Raw genomic sequence first — 27799 nt, 5'->3', positions numbered from 1 at the left:
GGACTTGGACAAGAATATTAGGAAAAATCGAATCTTTACATTGAGCTTCTTTCTGAGGGGGGAGGGATTGTGTACAGGGGGACTTCCCTGAAGAAACCACAGGGAGTCCCTCTCTGAGGGTCATGGAGTTGGGGGGGTGGGGGGGGAACTGCGGAGTTCTGGTTATAGATAAATACTGGGGGCGGATTGGTTTTGTTGGGAGCAACTTCTACTGTTTGTACCGCTGGGGGAGCGTTTTGTGAATTGGTGTGCCTTTTATATGCTTGCTTTCCCATTTGTTGTTGTCCCTGATATTTATATTCTGGTTTGTATATTTTCACAAAAAACATTTTTCAGTAAACATTTATAAAAAAAAAAAGATTAAAAAAAAAGAAATAGCAAAATCTATGAACCTTCCGAGGAATCTCCGGAGGTCTAGCATGTAAAAGGCAATATTCTGCCCTCTTTGGATATATAACATGATACATAGCAGTCATTAGTTGCAAAATCGTGGTCCAAACGGCATCAATCTCCAGACAGGACCACCAGATGTGCATAAAGGTTCCCCATACAGCACATCCTTGCCAACATTGATTCGAGGTATCTGGAAACATCCTGGACAACCTAGCCAGAGCTGAAGAAGGCATTTTTATATGCTGAAACACGGACCATGTAGGGTCTTACCCATCTTACGGTTCTCTACCACCACTTGATTTACTGCATCTTAAGACTGATCAGATCATCATAGATGATTCCGTACCACAGATCAGCTGGATTAGCACTAACCAGAGCCTATTTGTGATTATTATTCGTGCTCAATGGTTACACTGTATATATGTTTTTAATATATATACATTTTTGCTTGTTTGTAATAAACCTGATTACATCCAATCTATCTATTCCACTTTGTTCTCGCGAGAACTGATGGCAGCAATTCAGAAAGTGTCGCGGGCCCAGGCAGCAACGTGGAAAGCTGGCTCCTGCCTGTGCCGATACACGCTGGACCACCAGGCTATAAGGGTGTTTTTAAAAGGTAGGATGGGGCGGGGGTTAAAAGGTAAAAAGGGGTGGGTTTTTTGTTTGATTTTTTTAAATGTGCGGGGGTGTTTGTAAAAGGTACGGGGGGGGGAGAAATTTAAAAAGGTACTGTGGGGGACAGGATGCTGAGCCTGGCAAGAAGTGTGGGGTTGGGTGCAGAGCCTGGCAGGGAGTGGGGATAGGGTGCAGAGCCTGGCAGAGAGTGAGTGGGGCTGGGTACAGAGCTTGGGTTCAAAATGATTTTTTTTCTTGTTTTCCTCCTCTAAATCTTATGGAGCAAAAAATACGCTAATACTATGGTTACCATGCTATGCTAGCCATTCTTGTAATACTATGTTTGTCTTGCTAAGCTGCCATCCTATGCTTTGTTATACAATGTTCATCATGCTATGTCACACCATGCCATGTTTGTCATGTTGGTTTTACCATGCTTTGTTATGTATGTAAACTTGTAACCCATTCTGAGTTCTCCTGGGAGGATGGGATATAAAACCAAATAATAAATAAATTCTTGGACTTACCTTTATGCTATGTGTGTTTCTAAAGTTTCTTCAGTTTTAGCAGTGGGCGCTCTCTCCAAAGTCTCCATTTCCTCTTCCTTTCTTGGTTTCTGCCTTTGCCGGCAATGACTTGAAACAAAAACAATGATTAACATGAACCAGTCTTCCTTTTTTTACTGTACATGACAATGAAAATTTGGAAAAATGTTCTTTATACATGGCCCTTACTATTTGGTGAAAAAACCCCACCAAAAATAAAAAATAAAACTACACACACACATAAAACAAGCTTCGATGACTGAAAACTGAAATTGATACATCCATGGGCATCGAAACCCTAAGGCCTGGATTCTGTGTCCTGATTGTAGGCAGCTGTAGGCATCCTACAGTTGTCTAATCAGCCAATCGGGAAGCACGTTTAAAAAAAAAACCAAAATTTTCCTTAGGCAGGCCGCCTATGTTGAAAGTGCCTCTGGGAGCTTAGGGAGGCCTGCAAGCCCGCCTAAGGCTAGGCGGTAGCCTTAGGCGAACCTAGGTGGCGCTACGCATCTCCCTAGTAGAGCGGGAGATGCTTACAATATAGGCCAGCAAAATGCTGGTCTACATTGTAAATAAACACGGCTGCTATACTTAATCGTGGCAAGGGATCTCCCTGCCGCGATTAGTATAGCAGCTGTGACCACCAGTCTCCCCCTCCCCCTAAATGAACGAGACAGAAGGGATGTCCAATCCCTCCTGCTGAAAGACCCCCCTACCCACCTTCGATGATCGCCAGCAAGAGGTTGCCCAATCCCTCCTACCGGTAGACCTCCCCTCCTGACAATCGCGGTAGGAGGGTGCCCAACCCCCCCCCCGCCAGTAGGCCCCCACCCTTTCCCGATGATCGCCAGCAGGAGGGTACCCAATCCATCCTGCCGGACTCCTTCCAATGAACCCCCTGTCCCCGAACCCCCCAATGAAATGCCCCAATCCCCTCTCCCCGGACCCCCCCAATGAAACCCCCAACCCCCCTCCCTGGAACCCCACTGGGCTCACTTAGCAAGTTGGCAGGCCCATCTCTGTCCAAATGAGGTGGGCCTGCTCCTCCCCTGCCCAACCCACAGGGTTGGGCCTTATTATCCCAGGCGCCTAAGGCCCCTCCTATGGGCAGGGCCTTAAGTACATGGTCCGAGATGTCCCTGCTCATAGGAAAGGGCCTTAGGTGCTTGGGCCAATCAGGCCTTAGGCTCCTGAGGGGTTGGAAAGGAGAGGGGCGGGCCTACCTCATTTGGATGGAGGTGAGCCTGGGGGGGTTCCGGGAAGAGGCGGTTTGGGTGTTCAGGAGGGAGGTTGTTAGGGGAGTCCAGCAGGAAGGATTGGGCACCCTCCTGCCGGTGATATTCGGGAAAGGAGAGGGAGACTTGAGAAAAGGATAGATACCGAATCATATTCAGTGGAGGGTGGTATAGGGAGAAATACTAGATTGCAACTGGGGGGGGGAAGGGGGGGAGATGCACCAATGATGCAAAAGTTGGCTCAGGGCACCACAGTCCCTTGAGCCAGTCCTGCTGCAGTGGAACTTGAACTGGCAACCTCTGGATATCTTCTATGGCTCTCTTAGCTGGCTGCTTGAAATATTAGGCTATTTCTCATGGACATCTATGTAGTCATTTTATAATATAAGTGTTCCTCTTCTGTCATAAAATTGTCCAAATCCGTTGTTTTGCCCCATTCATAATTTGGACTTTTCAGTTTGTACAATGGATGATCGTGCTTGTCGTTTCCAGCACATAGATGTCTTATCTCACATGTACGTTAGAAAAACCTGTATCCTGTTCTACAACACATGTGAGATAGGATATCTAAGTACGTCCCAAATGGACATCTTTCTAAATTACCCCTTCATAGCACTTAAACCCCCCTATACAAGCAACCATTAGGGCAATTCAACCATCTGCCCTAACATTCACCCTAATGAAATGTTGAAGCTGTTTCCAACACTCACTATTGGGTTGATCAATCTTTCAACTGTTTTTAACCTTTTAAGCATTTGAGTATTTTATGCTTTTTAGCCAGTCTTTTCAGTCCTAGGTATCAATGGGGTAATATCCACTAAAGTTCACTAGTAAATGGGCTTAGCACATACTAATGTGTGCCCAGGTAATAGGACAATTTCCAGTATTTCTCTTTCAGGTCATGTGCTAATATTTACATTAGCTTGCTTAATGTAAAAAAAATTAATGGGGGAAGTACTTACCACCTCCTGTTTAGGAGGTGCTAAGAGCTTCTGCATTATGGATGCACTAATTAGTTAGCGTATAGTAATCAGAGTGTGTCCATGCCCATTGTCTGCCCCTAACACGTCCCCTCTGGAAAATAAATAGAAAAAATACATACCACATGCTTAGCAAGCACAAACAAGTTACTTACCATGAAACACTTTGGGCAGGATTCACGAAAGTCCCGAAATCTATCCTATTCATGTCCTATCCGTTTCCGAGTCATTGTAGCCGATCGATTCAGTAAAGCTTGTCCATGCAAATAATCCAATCATAAACACGCCACTATTAGCGTTGAAACATCGATCAATGCTTGAACGCACTGTATCCTTGTTGGTTTTGAATGCGATAACGCATGCGCTAGCTCTTTCGGACTTCACTGCATAGAAATGGGGCGTGGTTTAATCGCAGTTTAATCCAGCTGGGGGAGGGATAGCTGGCCCTTAAAAGTTATATTTGATATAGGAAATTTTTTTTGATATTTGGCATTGATATTTGAAATGTACAATGCGCAAGGAGAGCATGGGGTTAATCCGCGATTTTCTCGCCATGCGCATTAAAAAGCCGAGATTCACTCTCGCGCTCGCTATGCGCATTCCAAAAAAATAAAAAAAATATTTCTAACACTTATGTACATGAAAGTTTACATATATTTAAAAGTTTAGATATATTTTGGATTTTTGTAGGGGAAGATATATATTTTTAATGGTGTTCTTAACATGCACGCCTCAGTTGCTAGTCAGAAATAGCCGGCGAGGATGTAAATGACTGGTCCTAAGCAGTCGTAACTTTTTGGACAGGAAAGGCCAGTCGGTTTGGATGAAATGGTTTCATGAATCGACACGTTAAGAAATTTACATGCCTTTTTACTCATTTGCATGCGCAGATCGGATGGGGTGCAGATGGGATCTGAAGGAAGGTTAGTGAATCGAGCCGGAGTCGGAAAGTGAGTGCAAACCGAGCGGTACACGATCGGTTTGCTTAGTGAATCTAGCCCTTTAATGCATATTGTGGTAAGCATTTCATATGTGCTAAGAGCATATTAGGGCTTAATGCCCTTTAGTAGACATTCCCCTAGTGGCGTAGCAAGGATGAGAGGTGCCCTTCTTTCGTTCCTTCCCCATCCCCCCTGCCGTGCATGTGCACCCCTTCCCTTCTCCCGAACCTCTAACTTTCCCGACACAAGCAGCATCACCAACTTGCTCCCCATTGCAGCGTCGGCTCTCCTCTGACATCACTTCCCAGGTGTGAGACCTGGAAGTGACATCAGAGGGAGAGCTGATGCTGGCATGAGCAGCAGATTGGAGTTTCTACTCGTGCCAGGGAAGAGCTAGAAGTACAATGGGGGGGGGAATGAAGGCGCTTGGGTGGGGGAGGAGTGGGAAGGAGCGGAGGGGGGCAAATCACCCCCCTTACTACACCACTGCATACCCCTACGTGTCTTTATAAAGAGGCTAAAAATAAGTGCCTTCTCTACCTCCAAACCTAAGCACCCTGTTATAAAATCACCCTTTTGGGGTATCATTTTACAATAGTCTTTTCGTTTCCATATGGAAAAGGCCTTTCATAAAACTGTGTAGCCATGCACATGTGTAAAGGTATACACTCTAAAATGCTCACAGGCTTTTACATGGACCATAGACACCATAGATCACCATCTCCTTCTTTGACGACTTGCATCCATTGGTATATCTGATCAAGTTCTTGAATGGTTCAAATCCTACTTTTCTGATAGGGTTTCCACTGTTCATTTCAATAACTCAATTTCTAAGTTTTTTAATTCCAACTTTGGCATTCCACAAGGTTCCATACTGTCCCCTTTACTTTTCAATATGTACCTGGCTCCTCTCTTAACCCTCTGTCAATTGATCGGATTCACTATCTATGCTTATGCCGATGATCTTCAACTTCTCTATAACATTAACCCCACTAACCAAAATGATATCTCTACAATCGATCTCAAATTAGCTAAAATTCATGATTGGCTAAATGTGAATATGCTTTCTCTAGGCATTTCTAAAACAAGTACCGTTCTTTTTCCATGGAAAGAAGGTTTAGAGTTAATTGCTCCAGTTTCCATCGACAATGTCCCTCTTAAATCATCTCCAACAACCAAAATATTAGGTGTTCTTATTGATAATAAACTTTCATTCCGTCCTCAAATCATGCGCTGGTCAAAAACTGTTTCTACAAACTTAGGATGATCAGATCTTTGGTCCCCCTCCTTCACGTAATTCTCTTAATATTTTAATTCATTCTCTTGTAATATCTAAAATTGATTATTGTAACTCATTATATAAAGGGTTGTGTCTAAAAGATATAAAACGTCTTCAACTTATACAGAATACAGCTATTAAAATTATTTCGGGTTCTAAAAAAATTTGATCACGTCATCCCTTTGTTACAAAAAGCTCACTGGTTACCTGTTTTACGTCGGATAACCTATAAAATCACCCTCTTGACTTTTAAAACTATACAGACTAATACTCCTGCATTCATAGATAGATTACTGATCCCTTACGACCCTCCCAGAATTTTAAGATCAGCCTCACAACATTCCGTTAACATCCCGTCCCTAAAGATAATTGGTACTCGTCTTACTCTCATTTTCTCAGTCACCTTCCCTTTAATTTGGAACTCTCTCCCTCTATACCTCAAGAGCCGAACAAAATTTGCAGAAATTCAAAAGCAGCCTAAAATGCTTGCTTTTTAAAGATGCCTATAACTGATTTTTTACATACGTACTTACTTCCACACTATTTAATTTGTTCCCCTTTCCTATTGTATTTTCCTTTTATGTATTCTTTCTAAGAAATTGTAGTTCTTACCTTTTTTTCCCAATGTTTTCATGTAATGTAATGTAATGTAATTTATTTCTTATATACCGCTACATCCGTTAGGTTCTAAGCGGTTTACAGAAAATATACATTAAGATTAGAAATAAGAAAGGTACTTGAAAAATTCCCTTACTGTCCCGAAGGCTCACAATCTAACTAAAGTACCTGGAGGGTAATAGAGAAGTAAAAAGTAGAGTTAGAGGAAAAATAAAAATAAAATAAACATTTTAACAAGACAGCATTAATCTAAATACTTTGGAAGGTAGAAGAGAGGAGAGAAAGGAATAGAAGCAGAAGGGGGAGCCGTTGAACAGTAGAATTCTGGAGAAATTTAAATGATAGAAATAGAACAAAACAAAGACAAAAGGCAAAACAATAGATAAGATTAAAGATAAATCATAAGCTGGAAAGAAAAATAAAATAAAACTTTGTCTTCAATCCACGGTTTCAGCGTCAGTGATGAAGTGGAGCAAGTAAGTTTAGAAAGGGCTTCTTCAGGGAAGAGACTTGGCAGACAGTCCCAGGATGCCTATGTCTCCTCCCCTGCGATGTTCTCCCATCCATGCATTCCCTCCCAGACACACTGCCCGTGCCCCAGCCGCTCCAAGGAGGCTGCCCCAGATGAGGCCTACGGTGAATGCAGGATTCTCTCCTCTGCGGGAAAGCCGCCCGGAGCCGACAGTCGATCTTCTTAGCGGATTGCATGGGGGGAAGAGTTCACTCTCTTGGTAGGATCGGGTCTGTGTGCTCTCGGTGGTTGTGGCTGGTCTCGTTGCTGCTTAGGTGTAAAAGCAGTTGATCTCCACTGCTGCTGATATTTAAAAGCAGGCAGATTGATCTCTCCAATGGACTGCAGGGGGAGGAGTTCACACTCCTGGCAGGATCGGGTCTGTGGGCTCTTGGTGGTTGCGGTAGGTCTCGCTGCTGCTTGTATGTAAAAGCAGTTGTTTTTCTACTGCTGCTGATATTTAAAGCAGGTAGATTGATCTCTTAAACGGGATATAGGGGGAGGAGCTCACATGCCTGGTTGGATCGGGGCAAGGGCTCCTATTATAGGCTGCTTAGGTGTAAAAGCAGTTGATCTCCTACTTCTGATAATATTTAAAAGCAAGCATATTGATTTTTCCAACGGAATGCTGGGGGAAGAGCTTACTTGTTTGGCTGGATCAGGGCAAAGGGCTCTCGGTAGTGGTGGCTGATCCTGTTGCTGCTTAGGTGTAAAAAACAGTTGATCTTCCTAGTGGACTGCAGGGGGAGGTGGAGCTCACACTCTTGGCTGGATCGGGTCTGTGTGCTCTTGGTAGTTGCGGATAGTTCCGCTGCTGCTGAGATGTAAAAGCAGTTGATTTCCCACTGTTGCTGATATTTAAAAGCAGGTAGATTGATCTCTCCAATGGACTGCAGAGGGAGGCGCTCACATGCCTGGCTGGATCGGGGCAAAGGGCTCTTGGTAGTGGTGGCTGGTCCTGCTGCTGCTTAGGTGTAAAAGCAGTTGATTTTCCTAGCGGACTGCAGGGAGGGTGGAGCTCATATTTTTGCAGGACCGGGACTGTGGGTTTTTGGTGGGTTGGTCCCGTTGCTGCTTAGGTGTAAAAGCAATTGATCTCCCACTGCTGCTGATATTTAAAAGCAGGCAGATTGTCCAGGGAGAGGAGCTCTGCACTCAAACTGCCATCCTCCTCGCCTCCAAGTTCCGGAACTTTTTCATGTTTTCATGTCATAAGTATGTTTGTTTAGTTGGTGTATGTTTTAATTATCTAAAATGTTCGTCTCCCATCTATTTAAAATTACTATGTACAACGCTTTGTACCTTTGGATAAGCGTTTAATCAAAATTTAAATAAACTATGAAACCATATGTAGGTTTCACCAGGGAAACAATTTAGGGAAAGCAGTTGTGGATTTCCAAAGGTACCAATGCTAAGAATACAAACAGGCAATCAGGTCCTTTTGCATAATTTTCAACCTGCCAAATACTTCAACTTATTTCTCCTTAGGAATGAAATTAAATAAAAAATACTATTAGCCTTGTTGATCTAACTGGTGAATGAACAATTTTAAAACATTTTTATTAACCCTGATGTTTCCAACACTCCAGACAGATCTTGCTACAACTACAAACCATGCAAACTTTTGGTTTTTAAAATAATTTAAAGAAAAGGTAACTGATGCGTTCAAGGCTTTCTACTTACTGATAACATACACAAGTGATGACTGTGAGCACGATAAGTGCTATCATGGCTGCTATGAGGCTAATCACGACAATCTGCTCCCGGTCACTTCGCAGGTAGAAAAGGTCCAGCCTTTCACACCGTGACCCTGTGTAACCCTCATCACACCTGCCAAATGAAATGAGGGGAAAAATGAAGGCTGAAAGACATACGGTGTCAGGCAAGGCTGGCAGCTAAAACATGCTGAATTTTTAAATTGATAATTGAAAAGGGTTTAGAAATAACCCCCCCCCCCCTTCACTGAGAGAGGCACGCTTTCAAGATGCATCTTACAAAGGGTGTTGTACTAGCCAGCATATTTATAGTGCTTCAGCATCATGGCAACAAATCACGATATAGAAATAGTTTCATTACCTGTCCTGCTTTTTGATTTCCAAGCCTGTTTAGCTTTCCAGCTGGAATCACTTTTTTCTACTCTGTTATTGCATGGTAAGAAGACCATAAAGCTCAAATGATCTTCTGTCTCCATTACCTATAACACCAAACACTGGGCTGGGAATTGTTTGGACAGAGGAGGTAATTAATGAGAAAAGCAAGCAGATATGGCCTAGAGCAGTCGTTCCCAACCCTGTCTTGGAGGACCATCAGCCAGCCATGTATTCATGAAAGCCCTAAAGAATATGCATGGGGCAAATTTGCATGCCTGTCACCTGCATTATATGCAAATCTCTCTCATGCGTACTCTCATGACGATTCTCCCGCCCAGAGCATGAGCTTAAGAGCCCCTCTGACAATGTCACTCATTTATTTCTTTGAGTCCAACATTCAGATACATCCAAGCACTGCCTGGGTCTCATTCACTGCATGTTTCCATAAGTTGATGGAACCCAAAAGCTGGGTTTCCAACTGTTTTCTGAACTTTCTTTATCCTTCATTACCAGTGCAAATCAGATCTCACATACCAACCACCTAGCCCTAAGCTTAGGTTACTCCACAAATTATGGTCGGGGAGGGGGGGGGGGATAATGCACCAATACTCTTAACTCCCTGGATCATGAAATCTACCCCTGGCTACACAAGCAATAGCACCTACTCTGTATGTTTGTCTGTACACATTGGCAGAAGGACTCTCACACCACACACATACAAAAAGATACATGCTTCATATAGCCCCGTCACACTAATGAGACTTACTTTATTATGTCTTTTTATACCCTGTACCCCCCCCCCCCCTATCCACCAAAAATTCATGAGCTTACAAATGATGGAAGAAGAAATGTGCTATTTTGTCATACTGTAGGTGTGTATTTTCCATCTTGTTTCTGATCCACTTAGTGCTATCTATAACTAGACTATAAATATTCTAAAATAAATAACCATCTCTTCAGTATCTCCCTTCCTTTGGTCCTCTTTGAACCCCAACCCCCCACCCACCCCCCAACAGATATGTGAGAAATGTGAACAAAAGCCTCAGTTCTAGAACCCCCTTGTATGTTTTGATATTTTGTTTTATTTTATCCACATTTGTCTATCTTTCATTAATAAACCCTAAAGCAGATTACAGTCAACTAAAACATACATGAACAGTATACTATGTTTTATCTGGACAAACAAATGCAGTCTGCTTCCAAATGCCATTTTTACACTGAGGCACCTACATCTTTCTCTCATGGATGTTCCGCTGCCACCTGAGTAAATTAATGTTCTTTCCTTTCTGTAGTTTTTATGTTTTCACCCCTTCCCCAATACTATGATCCATCCGATCTTAGGCATTAGAGAGGTAATTCTATAACTGGACCCCCCCCCCCCCCACTTAAGAGCCACTTGCTTGTGTAAATGTACCCAATACCTACCTGCATGCTCACAAGAGTACATGTGCACATAAATGGCAACAACTTAAGTATGTGGTATTCTGTAAGGGTGCTCTTAAGTGGTACAGTACATAAATACAAAGGGAGATATTCAAGTTCAAGTTTATAGATTGTATGGATATGATATTTCAATTGTACACTTATTACAGTGTTATCCACGTCTGACCAGTTCCACTGGTTTTTGTTCTCTGTTCTTGTTTTTATAAGCTATATTATGTTACTATGTTTGGTGTAAATGACTGATTGTACTTGGTCACCACTACTGTCTCAGCTTGTGGTCATTCTTACCTGATTGTTATAAATATTCTAAAATGTCAATAAAAAATGATTGAACTAAAAAAAAATTTGATATACCACCTTATGATTTATTTCAAGGTGATTATACATTTCAAAAACAGGGTAAAAACAGATAATACAGTTTAACATAACTTTAACAAAATTAACATACATGATTAGACGAAACAATAACATACACGACTGGACAAACGGGTACGAATGGAAAAAAGGGGAGAACGACAATGATTAAAGAAAAGTAAGGTATAAAGGTATAAACAAAAGGGTTGGGTTAAAAACAAGTAAGTCCAATACAAGCGGACTCATAAAAGATAAAAAAAAATTTTTAAATCCTTAAAAGGACACACACTTGAATGGCATCTTTGAAAAGGAATGGCTTAAGAAAAGATTTAAATTTCTCAAGATTAGTTATCTCTCTTAGAGCATTTGGTGCCGAGTTCCAGAGGGTTGGGGCAACTACTGAAAAGGTAGTGTTTCTTCTAGTATTGATATGGTTCAAGGTTGGGATTGCTAATAAATTTTGCTCCGAGGAATGAAGAAAACACGATGTAGCGTACGGTATCAAAAATTTATTAATGAATTCTGGCTGTCCAGTGTTTCTTGTTTTAAAAGTCAATAATAGAGTTTTATAAATGACGCGGTGATGGATGGGAAGCCAATGGGCTTTTATCAGAAGAGGAGTTACGTACACAGCATGAGAGGGGGTTGAATAGTACTGCCACTTAGGTACACCACTCACAGAAAGTTATACACACTCACTGAGGAAAACAACAAACAGTATATGTTGCAAAAAAAAACACTAATGTTGTCAAATCATGGTCACTGAGGAACACCCCATTTCAAACCCAGCCAAGACCAAATTTTAAGAGGGAGAAAAAAAGCCTCAAATTAAAAGTAACAGCTCGTACACACAAAGGTACATTTCAACTGCTTTCAATCCTCTCACAGGCAGAAAAAAACTCCCTCAAACAAAGCATAGGTTTAGAACTGAGAACTTGGGTGCACGGTCAAGGACTTAGCTGAAAAGGGACTACTCCAGCTCCAACGCTGCCACATCTCCACAGACCTCCCAACAAGCGACTTTGTTTCGTCAGACTCATTGGCTCATCAGGGGAAACTTGAAGGATCCTAGGTGCACTCTGCCACTTAGCTGGCAGTCTCGAAGCCTGGCTGGCAGTCTCAAAAGTTAAACACTCCTTGCAGTTACACCAGGTTGATGGCTTTGTAACTGCAAGCACTGCAATACCAGGTTACGCTAGTATTCTATAAGGGCATCTGGGCGCCCAGGTGCCGATACAGAATAGGCTCTCACCTTGCAGCATTGAAGTGCTTTAAAATAATTGGCCACTTATAGAATTACCTTCATTATGCTGAGATTAAGTCATCACTCTCCATCATCCACATCTTTTCATATCAGGGCTCTGAAATCAACACTTCTGGCCCACGGAACCCTGTAACCAAGATATATGGGTCTTTTGAGCCCTGAACCTCCCCCCCCCCCCCACCCCCACCGCGAACATCTTTGGGCTTTGCATATTCTGCAATATATTAACAGATGTCTTACTTCCCTGTACTTCCCTAGGTTTCTATTGGAGATAGATCCTCTGTATAGATCAGGTTAAGATGAACATATTGTTTTGTAAATACATACAACTGTAACCTGTCTTGACTGTACTCTATGTATGTTAACCTGTAATGTGTTTCTGAGCTCATTGGCGAGAACGGGATAGAAAAATTATCGTTACAGATTTCTAGTATGGGTGATAGAGAATTTTGTTATAACAGAGAAAGTCTAACTTCCTAAAGGCATTGGTTCTAAAGCTTTAAAGCCTGGATACCCAGGCTTTAAAACTTGTAAGCTGTACTGGTTAGAGTCCCAGGCCTACGATTGTTAATGATTACAGTACGCTAAATACCACAGACCCTAGTATAGAGCTCCAAAGCACTCCACCATTTACTTTTTTTTTTTTTAATTAAAATACAATTAGAAGAGATAGAACACTTTCCCCAACATTTTATCAATGAAAGTAACGTAACACAACACTATTTCTATCCCGCAAACACCTTACAGTTCGATGCAGTTCACATAAGAAAAAAACTGTACATTTACAGCCAAGTACATATTTAAATAATACAGGTTAACATTCAATCAATATCATTCCCCATAAACTGTCTAAACAAATAGGTTTTCAAAAGTTTCCTATAATGTTGACAAGACTGGGAAACCCGTATCAGGGGGCAAAGCTTTCCTTCCCACTTAGCAGCCTGATAAGGTAACATCTTTTCCACATATTTTGTTTTGAGGCAGCTCCTTATTGTAGGAAATACACTTTCCTCTCCCGATTCGCAATTTTAGGACTCGCAATTTCGATTATTCGCAATTTCCTACAACTGGTATCACCCCCACCTCCCTCCCGCCTCCCCGGATCTTACCTGGTGGTCTAGCTGTCTTTTGGGGCAGGAGCGATCTTCCTACGCTCCTGCCCCGTGCAGATCACTCATCCAAAATGGCTGCCATGAGTTCCTGTCATAGTCTCGAGATACTACTCACGGCAGCCATTTTGGATGAGTGATCTGCACGGGGCAGGAGCTTAGGAAGATCGCTCCTGCCCCAAAAGACTGCTAGACCACCAGGTAAGGTCCGGGATGCCAGGGGGAAGGTGGGAGGGAGGCGGGGATGGGTCAGAGTCGGCCCAAAAGTTATTCGCGAATTTTCAATATTCGCGGGCTGGCTCTGCCCCTAACCCCCGTGAATATTGAGGGAGGTGTGTACAAAAAAAGTGGGATTTTGGGAAGAACATGTTAAAACATTAAAAGAAAACTGTTCCATCAGATAGCTAGGTATAAACCATAAAGTGTTTTATAACAAAAACAACCAAATTTAAAAATTTTCCTGACAAGCCAGTGCAATTTAAAAAAAATAAGGTGTAACATCAGAAATGCTGCTGTAGTAAAATTCTGTTTTTAAATCAGACTCTTTTTGGAATAGTAATAGCCTGACAACAACTACAGTGGCAAAGTTCAAGTCCATTCACTAAACAGGAGGCAAGCTAGAGTAAATATGTGGTATTGACTCTGTGTGGAAACATTAAACACAACATCTTACTGAGACAAAGAGATTGTAAATTTCTACATTTTTTTTTAATCTGACCTTAATTAATCTGATCAATTAATCTGTTAGTATTAATTTAACTAAAGTCATACTTTAAATCCCAAGCACTTCTTGTGTGTGTGTAGACATATACTTATGTGTATATACAGTACTCCCCCCTATATTCACGGGGGTTCCGGAGTGCTGGCGAGTGAAGGAAATCGCTCGAGGTATGCTCCGACCGCCTCTTCCTGTACTAAAGTTGGGCCTCACCAATCAGGAGCTGTGTGTCAATGCAGCTCCTGATTGGTGAGGCCCGACTTTAATACAGGAAGAGGCGGTCGGAGCATACCTCGAGCGATTTCCTTCACTCACCGGCGCTCCGGCTGCCCTCTCCTGCCCGGTCATTCGCGATTGGAGCACGAATTCGCGGGGGAGCACTGTATACTAATTTCAAAATTAGTGCATGCCCATTAGCGCATCAGCCCATACTATCACCTATTTTGTGTGCTTATTTTGTGCCAATGCCTATGAGCTAACCAATTAGCACAGAGCACACTTGTTCTCCACCCTCAAACATATCCGCTATGTTAAAGAATAAAATGTCACTTTTAATGCATAAGAGGCATTCACCGAATGCAGTTAGCACATGACTCCCTGAATGCGGCCCACTAGTGCTGTTTTTAGGCAGTGAGAAGCATATATAGGTTCTTACCTCAGCTTAGTAAAAGGACCCCCACATCTCTCTCAACAGAACATATTAGCTCAATAATTCCATGTTAAACCTAAAGTGGTTGCATTTCAGGCAACAAATGCAACAGCAATTAGGAATACTTTAGTTATGCATCATAAATGTGAACAGTTAAGAGAATTATCATCATTCTAAAAACTTGAGATTTTTAAATTTTCTAATGACAAGATCATTATCCTCTGAAATTTTGCTTCATAAATATTTTGAAGGAAGAGTTGCCAATATCCAGAGCTGATTCTATGCTTTTTTTTCTCAATTTACTATTTACCACAAAATAAGATTTCTCCAATGACAGCGGGGGGACTCTACAGACTCACTTGGAGAGGAAGCAGAGTTGGATTTGACCAAACTTCTGGAGACTTCACAGGATGATTTCGATCAACGTGCAACCCTACTGGTTATATTTGTATTAGAGAGTGATAAAGTTGGGGTTCTCCGGGCTTATTTTAAAAACAAGGAAAAATTGTATTGTGGTCAGAAAATTAGAATTTCTCCAGATTTGGCTTAGGCCACTCAGGAAAGAAGGAAGAAATTTCATTAACTCAAAGCTCATTTGGTGACTTTGAGAACCACTTTTTTCTTTTTGTGTTTACAGGTAGTTATACTTCAGGACACAAATTATGGGCTCCTTTTACAAAGCTGAGGCAATCACTCCGACGCTCATAGGGAATCGATGGGTGTTCGAGCATTTGCTATGAAGCAGCTGCCACCGCAGCTTTGTAACAGGAGCCCATAATTTGTAAAGGCCTATTTTTTTTTATCCTTTGCAATTGAAAAGATTGATATTGGAGAAAGAAGCTTCTGGAACTTGTTTTAAGAACTAGAATTAAGGGTTTGACAAAAGGATATACTGAAATAGTGAGTGAAATACTTTATGTATTTATTGTTTTGTTTTCTTTAATATGTTTGCATCATGAGCTCTCATTTGATGTAGTCTTGAAATAATATATGATTTACTTATTGTAATGTGAGTATTATTTTTATGAAAATTGTTCTGTTACTTTTTTTGAAACAGAATTACTGTATAAATAAAGAAAAAAATAACAATTTAAGTTATGCCTCTGTTGTTTGACTGCCCTTTCTCGGTTAGAATAGGGAAAATATCCAATACTTACACACAGGATGGCGTATTTTTTGATGCAACATATCGACACCTGCCTTTAACACAATAATGCGTGTATTCCTCAGGACATCTGGAGAAGTGTCCTCTGTGTTTTACAGTTACAAAGTGATCTAGAATGAATGTAAAACATTTTTTCAATACAGGTAAAGAGGAAATTTAAAATATATAAATTTCCATGCTGCAGGAAAAGGTTATAAAAAAAAAAACCCTCAAAGTAGAGAAAAATGAAGGTTTTACTTTGTTCTTTTCAAGATAAAATGGTAAGTCTTTTTATAAGCCCCCCTCTCCCTCTGATGCTACATAATACGTATCTTACTTCCCTTGAGATGGTCTGATTTGTAGTTTCTAAATGCTATGAATAATGCCTGTTATGCTGTAAAAAATGTTGTGATAAGTAAGAATAATTTGGTGTGAAACCTGTGAACGAAAAATTGATTAAATCAGTTGTGCCACCCTACATGAGATGTAATATTAGACCATAAAAAATTTTCATTCATAGCACCCAATTACTTTTTTAAGCAATATTTCCACCCTGGGGATTAGGGTTGCCAACTGGATCCAAATTTGCCCAACATTGCATGCTGGGATTTGTAGTTTTTATTTCTGCTGTGCATTCTCTAAGAAAAGCAAAGCTACAAGTCACTGCATACCATGTGGCAAACCCAGGACTAGACAACCCTTCTGGATAAATCAGGATACTTACTAGGGCAATGACTGCTTTTTTAATACCCTCTTCCTTCCTGCAGTTGCACTAATTTACCCCTCCCCCCTACTTTTACAAACCTGTAGCACGGTTTTTAGTGCCAGCTATGGCAGTAACAGCTCCAACGCTCATAGAATTCCTATAAGTGTCAGAACTGTTACCTCCATGCCGGCGCTAAAAACCACACTACGCTGTTGTAAAAGGGGGAGTTAGATGACTTGGCTTTCAGTCTCAAGACTAAGGGAATGGGGAGTACTGACAGTTTGTACCAGCCAACTATAGCAAAGTTGCTTTAAAAATCTTAGGTTAAAAATGAAGTCAGAAGTTAAAAATGAAGCTCAGGTGGTTCTGTTGAGAAAGGCCACCATGTAGTGAACAGGACTAGTGATAGATTTTGCCTCATGCTTTTCATCATTAGATCATATGAACGGTGCTCATATTGGAAATGTGGCCACTGTGGTAAGCACAATAAAACAGGGGAACCAATTCCACAAAAATCGAACAACCGTATTACCAACAGGGCAGATATCTACCACCCAATCAATATCAGAGCAGGTCCTTTTATCCAAGCAGAGGAAGAGGCAGAGGAAGAAGCAGAGGGAGTGTGAGTTATTAAATACGAATCAAAGGGAGGAGATTCCAATTTTTAATATCTCTAGTATCCGGTTATCCCATTCTCAGGAGAGCTTACTACGTAAAGGATTGCCCTTTGTGCCCTCCACTTCATATGACTCACTGCAGACTAAAATAGATCTTTTTAAATTCCAGAGAAAATTACAGATTATGCATTTTTTTGCTAATAGTCCATCTTATACTGACATGTCAGTTGTTAAACCTGAATCGAAATGGTTTCCTCTGGGTCCCATTGACCCATTGATTGAAGCTTTTCAGTTGTGTGTATCCCATGACATTGCTAATTTAGAAAAGGATCATAAGAAAAAATTGTTTCATAATTTATCTAAACATGAACTATCTGCCATTAAAGAATTAAGAGATAACATTGATATTGTCATTAAACCCGCTGACAAAGGGGGTGGTGTTGTCGTGATGGACCGGATACTTTATATTGCTGAGGTAGAGAGACAAGTATTCGACCAAATATATTATGCCCCATTACAGACAGACTCTACTGCAGAACTTAAAATAGAGATTGACTCTTTAATATCTATACCAAGAGAAGCAGGATACATTACTTTAAAGGAGAGCCTTTTTCTGACCGTTGATCATCCTACCATTCCTACGATCTATGTTTTACCAAAGATACATAAATCTAATACAAATCCTCCTGGCCGCCCAATTATTTCCGGTAATGGCTCTATTTTAGAACCACTGTCTAAATTCATAGATTTTTTCCTTAGACCTTTTGTTCCACGCATTAAATCCTATATCAGGGATTCCTCCCATATGATTAACATTATTGAAGAATATGAAGGGACTCTTTCTGATATCATATTGGTTACTATGGATATTGAATCGTTGTATACCAATATTCCACAATTGTCTGCTTTAGAAATCATAGAAAGAACACTTAGGAAGAGGGAAACTCATGGAAGGGTTCCTAACCATTTTATTTTGACATTAGCAAGCATAGCATTGATGAACAATTATTTTAGTTTCCAAGGTAAATTCTTCCAGCAGATCAAAGGCACTGCCATGGGGTCGTCCATGGCTCCGGACATTGCAAATTTATATGTAGCAGACTTTGAGGAGAACTTTTTAAAAACACACATGTTTCAGAGAAACATGGCTCTGTATAAAAGATACATAGATGATGTATTTATACTATGGAGAGGCTCTAGTGAAGAGCGTATTAGTTTCCATCAGTGGCTCAACACTTGCGATGAAAATGTAAGGTTTAAGATGGAATATAATAATCAGTGTATTTCTTTTCTGGATATTCAAGTTTATAAAACGAATTATGGTTTAAAAACCACTATTTTCAGGAAAGATACAGATAGTTCACTTACCTGCACTTCACTAGTTTTCACAATAGAAGCTTAAAAAAGAATCTCCCTTACTCACAATTTTTGAGATTACGAAAATTATGTACAGACATTGAAGAGTTTGAGAAACAGGCCCCTTCAATGACACATAACTTCATTGCTAGGGGATATCCAGAGAAGTGCGTTAAGGACTGCTACTGAAAAGCACTAACAAAACATAGGGAAGAATTATTGAATCCAGCAGTTGGAAGATCTAAACCAGAATTGGTATGCACTCTTAGGTTCTCACATCTCTCCAGTGACATACAAAGCATCATCAGGAAGAATTGGCATATTTTACAATCTCACAGTTGTTTTGAAAAAATCACACCGACAATAGCTTTCTCTAGGAATAGAAACCTTAGAGATATGTTAGTTCCCTCCACTTTACCAGAAGTACCATCCACTTATAATGATCCAGTTGGACATATACCATGTGGGCACTGCTCGGTTTGTAAGCACAGTATGACTGTGATAAATTATGACCATCCGATCACTGGTCTCAAGGTTCAATTAAAGGAATACAATGATTGTCAGACCTCACAAGTCATTTATGCTATCATATGCCCCTGCAAGAAATGGTATATTGGCAAAACCAAACGCATGATTAAAACAAGAGTCATTGAGCACAGAAGCTGCATCAGTAGGAATGTACAATCAGCCCCAATTGTTGCACATTGGTATGAAAATGACCATTGTATTGATGATTTAAAATTTTTCGTATTGAGGGTTATGAAAACTAAATGGAGGGGAGGTGACCCAGATATTCTGCTTATGCGAGAGGAACAACGTTATATCCATAATTTTAACACTATTAGCCCACATGGTTTGAATATTGACTTAGATTTGAGACCTTTTATATAATTTTATCACTTTTAGCTGTTTTATGATTTTGTTTGCAAACTTGTTTGTTTATATTACATTACTTTTATTATATTATTTAAGCTTTTTATTATTCTTTATAGGTTGTTGCATTCTGATATAGATGTTTCATACAAACATGTTCAATATGTGAGCCAGTTATACTTGTTTTCTCCCCCTCTTTTTTGCATATATATATATATATATATATATATTTTTTTTTTTCTTATATACATTTTTTTTACATATATATTTTTTGTTCATATACATATATTTCTTTATGTTTGGAAGAATTGTAATCACTTTTATATCCATATTATTATGGTTGTTTTCTACCCTCTTATTTTTATGCTCAATGGTTTTTCTGTTCTATATTCATTCGTTTTTTTATGTGTTTTAATGGCCACTGGTGTTTATGTGTTTCAAGCCTCGTTTTCGTTTTTGATTAAGTCTGCCTTTTCCATAATATGCTTTGGGTTCTGCTGTTAAAAATCGGTTTTAAATCGTCTCTTTTCTTATTTATTTCATTTTATTTTCATTTCATTTTCTTTATTTATCATTTGGTTTCATTTTCTGTGTTTACCCCGATTTGTGCGTTCTAACCCTCTCTTTCGTTGTCATTACATCAGCATTATTGGCTTCCTTTTTATACTCCGCCTTTTCCTGACTTCAGTTTTCTCTCACTGCATGGCCGAGTTGTTTTGCAGTGCTATAGATTCGGTAAGTTTCACGATTTTTTTGTCATTTTTATTTTGGCTTTGTTCCTTCATATTGTTTCTCTGGGGTTCCGATTTTGGTTTGTTTCATTGCACATGCTTTTTTTCAATGTCACAAGCTTAGTTTTGTTCAATTATAATCTTTCCCCTCCCCCTTTCCTCTGATTTTCTTTCCGCGTCGGTTTCTCTGTGGCATTTGCATTTTGTTGTTTTGTTTTTTTTGGTTTGTTCATGATGAGTTCCCCTTTTCTTGAATTCACTTTTTAATTGACTGCATTTTATTACTACAGGAGCAACGGCATGAACATTTTACTTTAGTCCACTTGTTATTTTAAAGACCATTTGATACCCAAAGACTCCTAAGGTACAATTATTTTTGCCTTTTCTACAAATGTTTGTTTCTCCCTTACCTTATTGAACAAGTTTATATGGGTTTGATGCAACATATATTTACATATTTTTCTTATACATATCATTTTTCCATCCATAATGACCATTTGAGCCATAAACTGTTTGTTATTTATTTTATTATATTGAAACTATTTTAATTCAATTCCATATAAGTGTGTATTCATTGAGTTTTATATTTTGGCTCATATTTTTAACATTTTTATGGTTTCTTTATGATCAGTACTTCTTATTCTTTTGGATATATATTTTCATTATATATTTTTGTATTGGGTGATTATCATTGAACAGTTTATGGTGATTAGTTTTACTGTATTTCTTCTTGTCATATGTGCATTTATGTATTATTTATGCAGAGCTCATTTGTTCTTTGGGATAATTTTAATTTTCGTTTTGATAAAAAGCTTTTTTATGGTTGTTTACAATTTAGTGCTGACATAGCAGGTTTTTCTTTTAAACATTGCTGTACTTTTGATATGGTATTTGTTTTATTCTTTGCTGTTTTTTAACATTTTATTTTTTTATATTTTTATATATTTTCATATTTGCGGTTTATGTTTTTATGTATAATTATGTCTATTCACTTATTATTGTTTATATATATAATTTGTAGACTCCTGATGCAGGCTGGATGGCCGAAACATGATCATGTCGAGTCATTGAGTTGCTTTGGATGTTTGAATTGGTTTGGATGAATAAAGATCATTGGATTTATCAAATGAGTTGAAAGACACTTTTTTGTGCACCATTCTGATTGGACATTTCCACTTTGCTATTGCCACTGTGGTAAGATCATAGGGCTACATGAACAATGGACATTTTGGAAGGACATCTAAACATCTACCTTTTAACAATTTTAACCAGTTTAAAAAGGAATGATTGGAGCAGCAAAACTTATACAGCTTGTGCACTTCAAAAGAATAAATTTGGTCTTACCCACTAATTTTCTTTCTTTTAGTCCCACCAGACTAGTCCAGAACCTGTGGGTCATGTGGGAGTGTGTGGCACAGCGGTTAGAGCTACTGCCTCATCACCCTGAGGTTGTGGGTTCAAACCCCATGCTACTCCTAGTGACCCTTGGCTAGTCACTCAATCCCCCATTGCCCCATGTATATTAGGTAAAGTGTGAGCCCACTGGGACAGACAGAGAAAAATGCTTGAGTACCATCTACTATCAGACAGAGACAGAACTTAAAAAAAAAAGTCCTGGGTGTTTTGCCCTACAAGGGTACCATACAGCATGATGTAATTGGTGTTTCAAATGACAAAGCAATAAAACAAATGATTTTTTTCTTTCAAGTAAGTTGATGAACCAGAAACATATAACATACATCTTCAGCCCCACATAAATCATCAGAAGAGGAAAATAAAGGGGAGAGTGAAAGGGAAGGGACTTAGGGCTCCTTTTACTAAGGTGCACTAGCGTTTCTAGTGCACGCAGCAGATTAGCGCGTGCTAACCCCGCGCTACGCGGCTAGAACTAACGCCAGCTCAATGCTGGCGTTAGTGTCTAGCGCACGCAGCATTGTAGTGCGCGCCATTCCGCGCGTTAAAACCCTAAACGCAGCTTAGTTAAAGGAGCCCTAAGCCTTCTTAAAGTATTCCTTAACATATTTTTCTCACTTGCAGTAATGGATCCTGAGTTAGTGGCCCAATTAGTCTGAAAGGTGTAGTTTCTGAGATACTAGGGAATAAATCTGGACTGGTCTAGAGGGACAAATTAGCAGGGAAGACCTAATTTCTTCATGCTTATCATCCTCACCAGACCAGATCAGACTCTGAGATGAAGCAAAGCAGTGCCCCAGAATGGTAGAACCTCAAACTCAGCTCAAATTACTGCATTTCAAGTGCAGAATACGCACGGTCTGCAAACCTTATTTGCAAAAAAAAAAAAGTGCAAACATGAGAAGGAACATCAATATACTCAAACTACTGTATATAAACATATCAGAATCTCTGCTATGAACTGCCTCCATGACAGAGAAACATGCTTGGGAAGAAGATAGCAAACTTCAGAAGTACTACTATATTAAAAAAAGAAAAAAACGAAAACAGTACATGAGGCAGATTTTGACTTCCTTGAAGAATGGATTACAGGATAGACATACATACACTTCTCCCTCCCTATTCGTGGGGGTTAGGTGCAGAACCGGCCCGCGAATAGGGAAAATTTGCGAATAACTTTTGGGCCAGCTCTGACTCACCCCCGGACTGGTGGTCTAGTGGTGATGCGGGGCAGGAGCGTAGGAAGATCACTCCTGCTCCACATCACCGCTAGACCACCAGGTAAGGTCTGTGCTCCTGGGGCAGCTGCTCGCCTCCTCTGCCTCCAATGGCCCCCCTCCACCTCCGATCGCCTCCCTCCTTGCCCCGATCCAAGTTCCAGGGTTTTTTTTAAAATGTGGGCTGCCAATGAGCAATTCTCGGGGGGGGGGGGGGTGTCTGGGGGAAAAACGTGAATAATCGATACTGTGAACGTCAAAACCGCAAAAAGGGAGGGGGAAGTTTACTATACAATTAACAGGTCAGGGAAAGGGATTTATATTTATCTAAGGAAAGAGATGAAATTTCACTTTTCTATAGGATTTCTTCTCCATAGTGACACAGTAAAATAGGTTCCACTATTGCACCGAAATCTGCTATTTGTTACACCCTCCATTATAGTACCTGTGCAGTTCACATCCTCGTAGCTACAGGGCAAACCACCGGTTTCATGGCCAAGAGTTGAATTCTCACCTGCACTCGCACATCTAACAATGATGAAGCCTTCAAAAAAAAAATAAAAAAACACAAAACAAATGGTTTATCAAAAAGCTCAGATGCTTTATTATAATCAAGGTGCCATTTACACGACATAGGCCAGGATCTAATATGAACAGTAACAGAGTGTGCAAAGATTTTCTCAAATCTCTACATTAATAAGCTGGTAACCTTTCTGGCACATTCATACTTGCGCAGGATGGTGTGCATTGCAGAGCTACTCCAACTGTTACGTCTTCCATAGCAGCTTTGCAATATGGAAAGGTGCCTCTGACTAGGACATACTTGGCTTTAATTACAGAACACAGTGAGTCAAATCTATTTATAGGGCTGAAATGTCACCCAGCAAGTTCACATGTAAACAGAGAAAGAAAATGAAACCGCTATAAGTTCAGTGTATATAACAATGTCTCATCTTATTAAGCATATGTTCTACTCAAGCCCTGATTAAATACTAGAGACCAGTAGAGTTCCACAAAAACTGATAACAAATAAAGATGTAAAGAGCAAGTAGTAAGGTTACATAGCTTTCATCAAATCTAATTTACATATTTTTAAGCCAGCCATGCCCATTTCTGGTCCTGTCAGTCAGTCAGTTGTGGGGATCCATCCAAGCCCTGTCCACTCTCTGCCTCTCCCCACCCCCTTTGATGTCACCAGATATGAAGTGGCCCCCACCCAAGTCATACTCCATTTGCATAACCCTACCCCTTTTGGTGATGCCAGTGATAACTCCACCAGGCCATATCCCCAATTCAACTTTAATGTTTTTTAAACACACTCCTGTCCTTTTTTTTCCTCTCTCTCTTCAATGTAGTGAATTTTGCTTTCTCTCTTGCATTTCAAAAGCCCAACTTCTTTCTGTGCACTGTGATCAGATTTCTCTCTCTGGTCACAGACACAAAGTTTGCTTGATGATTTTAAATTTCTGTTTTTTATCTGGCCAGTCTTAAGTTACGGTAGTTATAAAAAAGGTAGAAGTCTGTTATAGCTACAATGTTCATTCAGGACACATTTGTTTAGAAATCTTTTGTTTCATCAGAGGTTTGTCTATCTATACCTTTGCATTAACTACAACCACCCCTGCCGCCTATCTCCTTGAGAAAAAAAGGGCTGCTAAAACCATGGATTTTTAGATCTTCAATCTAATACTTTTCCAACTGAGATATTTCAGCTTACTTGAAACTCCATCTTCTCATGGATCTCTTTCTTCCTTTTGTTTAACCAAAGGCAAAAAAAGCAGCTTTTTTTTTTTTTTTTAACCAAAGTTAGCCGACACATAACAGGAAAAAAAAGTTTGAGCCTTAGAGCATATTTAGACAAGCACCCCACCCTTCGGTCACAAAGGACATAAAAGTCAAAACATAACACATTATGAATATATATAAAAAGGGCAAAGTGTTGCCAGCACTATAAATACAAGACCCAGCTACTTTTCTATCTATCAGGAGGGGCTGAAAGACACATCTATACATGGATGTCTACAAAACCTCCAACATATAGAAAGCCAGAAGAGATAAACAGCCCTTACTATTAAAAGTGCCTCAATCTATTTCTTAAATGTCTTGACGCAAAGGCTGAGGGCTGATTATTGATTTGACAGAATCACAAAAGATCGTTAGTAATCAGAACAGTCCGAGTATGCCTGAAATGATATAGGATGACCCACTGATGCCCCAGGAAATGACCAAGTTCTTGCTGGATGAACGGCCATGTGGGAAAAGCTGTTTTGACTCACAAGAAGTTTCTCTAACAGAAGGCCTACAAAACTCAGAATATAACCATGACTGATAATGCTTTGGGATTTGACAGAAGCTGTCAAGTATAAAGTACAAGCTGGCAGGGATGACTGAAGACACAATCGGAGACACCATTGGATGATGCAAAATTGCATAAAGTGGTGGAGGATGTAGAAATCATGGATCTTTTAAACCAAATAAAAAGTGACCTTATCAAAAGTGTAAAAACAGCACCTAATCCTTTTGAAAAGTTAGATAGCATGGTGAACCATTTGAAGGAGAATGACTACATAAATTATATACATTGATTTGTACTTGGAAGAAAAGTTGATTTCTTTTACAAAAAATCTGTAATTCCCAATATGTTTGTATCCGTTTCATGATTTGGAACATTTGAACGGGGCAATGCATAAAAGTGTAGACAGCAGCTGATATAGTCTACTGAATAAAATGTATGAAAAGACAGTGCTAACTGATGAATTGCATATCATAATAAAAAGTCATAATTAATAAAGTGTGATGATGTTTTTATGAAACTGTATTTAAAAAAAAAAAAAAGTTTAGGGTTCCCTGAATTTATCAACACACCCCTCTCTGAACAGGATACTATAGCTATGAGTGAACCAGATATGAAGTTGGTGGAGGTAGGAGAACATCACAGAGGAAGAGGCTGTCATCATTTATCCAATCATATTCCTTCTAGAACTTTTTCACCAGAAATACCACACCTTCCTGAACAGGATACTATAGCCAGGTTTGTGTCAGAAGGAATGGTAGAAGGTCTGTGCAATCTTTTTTGTTCTAACCTAAAAAAACAAAAACAAAACCCCCACAACAGCTCAAAAAATGGAATCTATAGAGAGCAGTAGCAGTGATATAATAAGATTTTAAACATCACAATGTTTCCTCATGCAAACTAAAATTGATCCTTAACTTACCAAAGACATGTGTGTTCTATGCAGGAAGAACACAATCGGGGGGGCCAAAGACTAAGAACAAACACACACGCCGAAAGGCCTCTGCGCACATACTGCATAAGCATGCCTACAACAGAAGAAAAGATTCCGCAGTCAAAAGTGTTCGCAGGCCCTCAATCTAATGTGCCAAATAAACTAATTTAGTTAGGTACAGGTAATTAATGTGCTGGTATGCTGTGTATTTTGATAGTGCAGAATATGTAAGGTGTGGCGATCGCTGACCACACCTATTGCTTAAAAGAAAAGCCTCACACAGCACGGTGATTCACTATACCAAAAAAGTAAGCATTTACTTTTTGAAAAAACTACCTTTTGCATGACTTTGGTTCTAATTTGAGGTTACTTACCTGTAGATGCCACGTCTTTTCTCGATAAATCCTTTCAACGCAGTCACAGAACATTTCTCAAACAGAAACCTTTTATTTGAAATGCCTTCAAAAATGGCACTCGAATTTGATAACTTCTTCCCATTGAGCATTCACCACTAGCTTTTCAGGTTAGTAAAATAGTAACACTTATCTTAAGGGGATATCCCCAAAGACCCATCGCCAACATGCATGCTCTGCTATAATCTGCATCAGGGCATAGTCTTCTAGAAAACAAATAATTTTTTTTTAATATTAAATTCACAGAAATTATTTTTCTACAAAAATATCAAAACCACACTTGAGATGCCTTGAAGGAGAGGGAACAACGAGTTAAAATGACAGAAATTTGGACTCTCAGAATCAGTAATTAGATAATTAGCTTCCTTAATATTTGGATGGTATTCAAATTTTCCTTTTTTTCATTCATTTGTAACCTTGGACCCAATTAGAGGACTGGAGATTGCTTAAGTAATGATTTATTAGTATATTTGATTATTCTTTTTATTTTGCATGTCTTATTCAGTCTTTATTGTACAAGACGTTTGATAATTTGTGAATAAATAAATAAATAAAAACCGCACTTGCTTACATGGTGACTTCTCAAGAAATTTCTTCTATGACTTTTAAGATCTGCAGCATGGACAGCACTAGCTCCTCTGGCTCTCATTGGGAGCAAGTTGGACATTCTTTGTTGGATTTTAAATGGTACATTTTAGAGGAAATTATTGTAGGGAGGGAGGGCGGTGATATTGAAGCCAGTGGCGTACCAAGGGGGGGAGGTCCGCCCCAGGTGCAGCCTTAAGGGGGGGGGTGCACAGTCAGCCGGCCCGGTCCCTATCGCGCTCCCTCCCTCCTTACTTAAGGTGACCAGTGAGTGAACCCTTCCGACCCTCCCAACGAGAGCAGCAAACCTCCCTCCAGTAGCGTCAGAAGGGTTGACTTGGGGGGGGGAGAGATAGGAGGGTCAACGGGGGTTCAGCTGGGAGGGGGGAGAAGCGGTCTGCCTCGATGCTCCAAGGCCTGGCGCCATTTCCTTCTTTGGGCAGCAGCAGCTTTTACAATTCACTGCTGTTGCCAGCTTTAGGCCTTCCTCTCTGCCGGGTCCTGCCTACTTCCTGCTTTCATGAAGACAGGACCCGACAGAGAGAAAGGCCTGAAGCCGGCAATAGCAGTGAATTTTGAATGCTGCTGCTGCCTGATGAAGTTCAGGACACCAGGTCTTGGGTGACAGAAGGAGGAAAGGGAGCAGAGGGGGAGAGAATTGGGGAGAGTTGCTGTACCCAACTGGAGGGAATGAAAGGAGATGCCAGAGCTTGGAGGGAAGAAGAGACGCCAGGGCATGGAGGGAAGGAGGAAGGTATGCCAGATCAAGG

At 40.1% G+C, this 27799-nt stretch overlaps 1 protein-coding gene across 1 annotated transcript in view; it reads right to left on the bottom strand.

Annotated features, from left to right (window-relative positions):
- Positions 1 to 27799, bottom strand: part of BTC (betacellulin) — a 97760-nt gene that overhangs the window by 19243 nt on the left and 50718 nt on the right. Inside the window, exons 3-6 of the mRNA XM_033960532.1 lie at positions 23250 to 23348; positions 15905 to 16022; positions 8804 to 8950; positions 1539 to 1646 (exon numbers count right to left, since the gene is read on the bottom strand). Of these exons, the coding sequence (XP_033816423.1) occupies positions 1541 to 1646; positions 8804 to 8950; positions 15905 to 16022; positions 23250 to 23348 (470 nt within the window). The 3' untranslated portion in view covers positions 1539 to 1540. The remainder of the gene's footprint in view (positions 1 to 1538; positions 1647 to 8803; positions 8951 to 15904; positions 16023 to 23249; positions 23349 to 27799) is intronic.

This window comes from Geotrypetes seraphini, chromosome 1, assembly GCF_902459505.1.
Source record: "Geotrypetes seraphini chromosome 1, aGeoSer1.1, whole genome shotgun sequence".
Taxonomy (NCBI): Eukaryota; Metazoa; Chordata; class Amphibia; order Gymnophiona; family Dermophiidae; genus Geotrypetes; species Geotrypetes seraphini.
The sequence above is the reverse complement of the archived record's forward strand: the minus strand, read 5'-3'. Positions and strand labels throughout refer to the sequence as shown.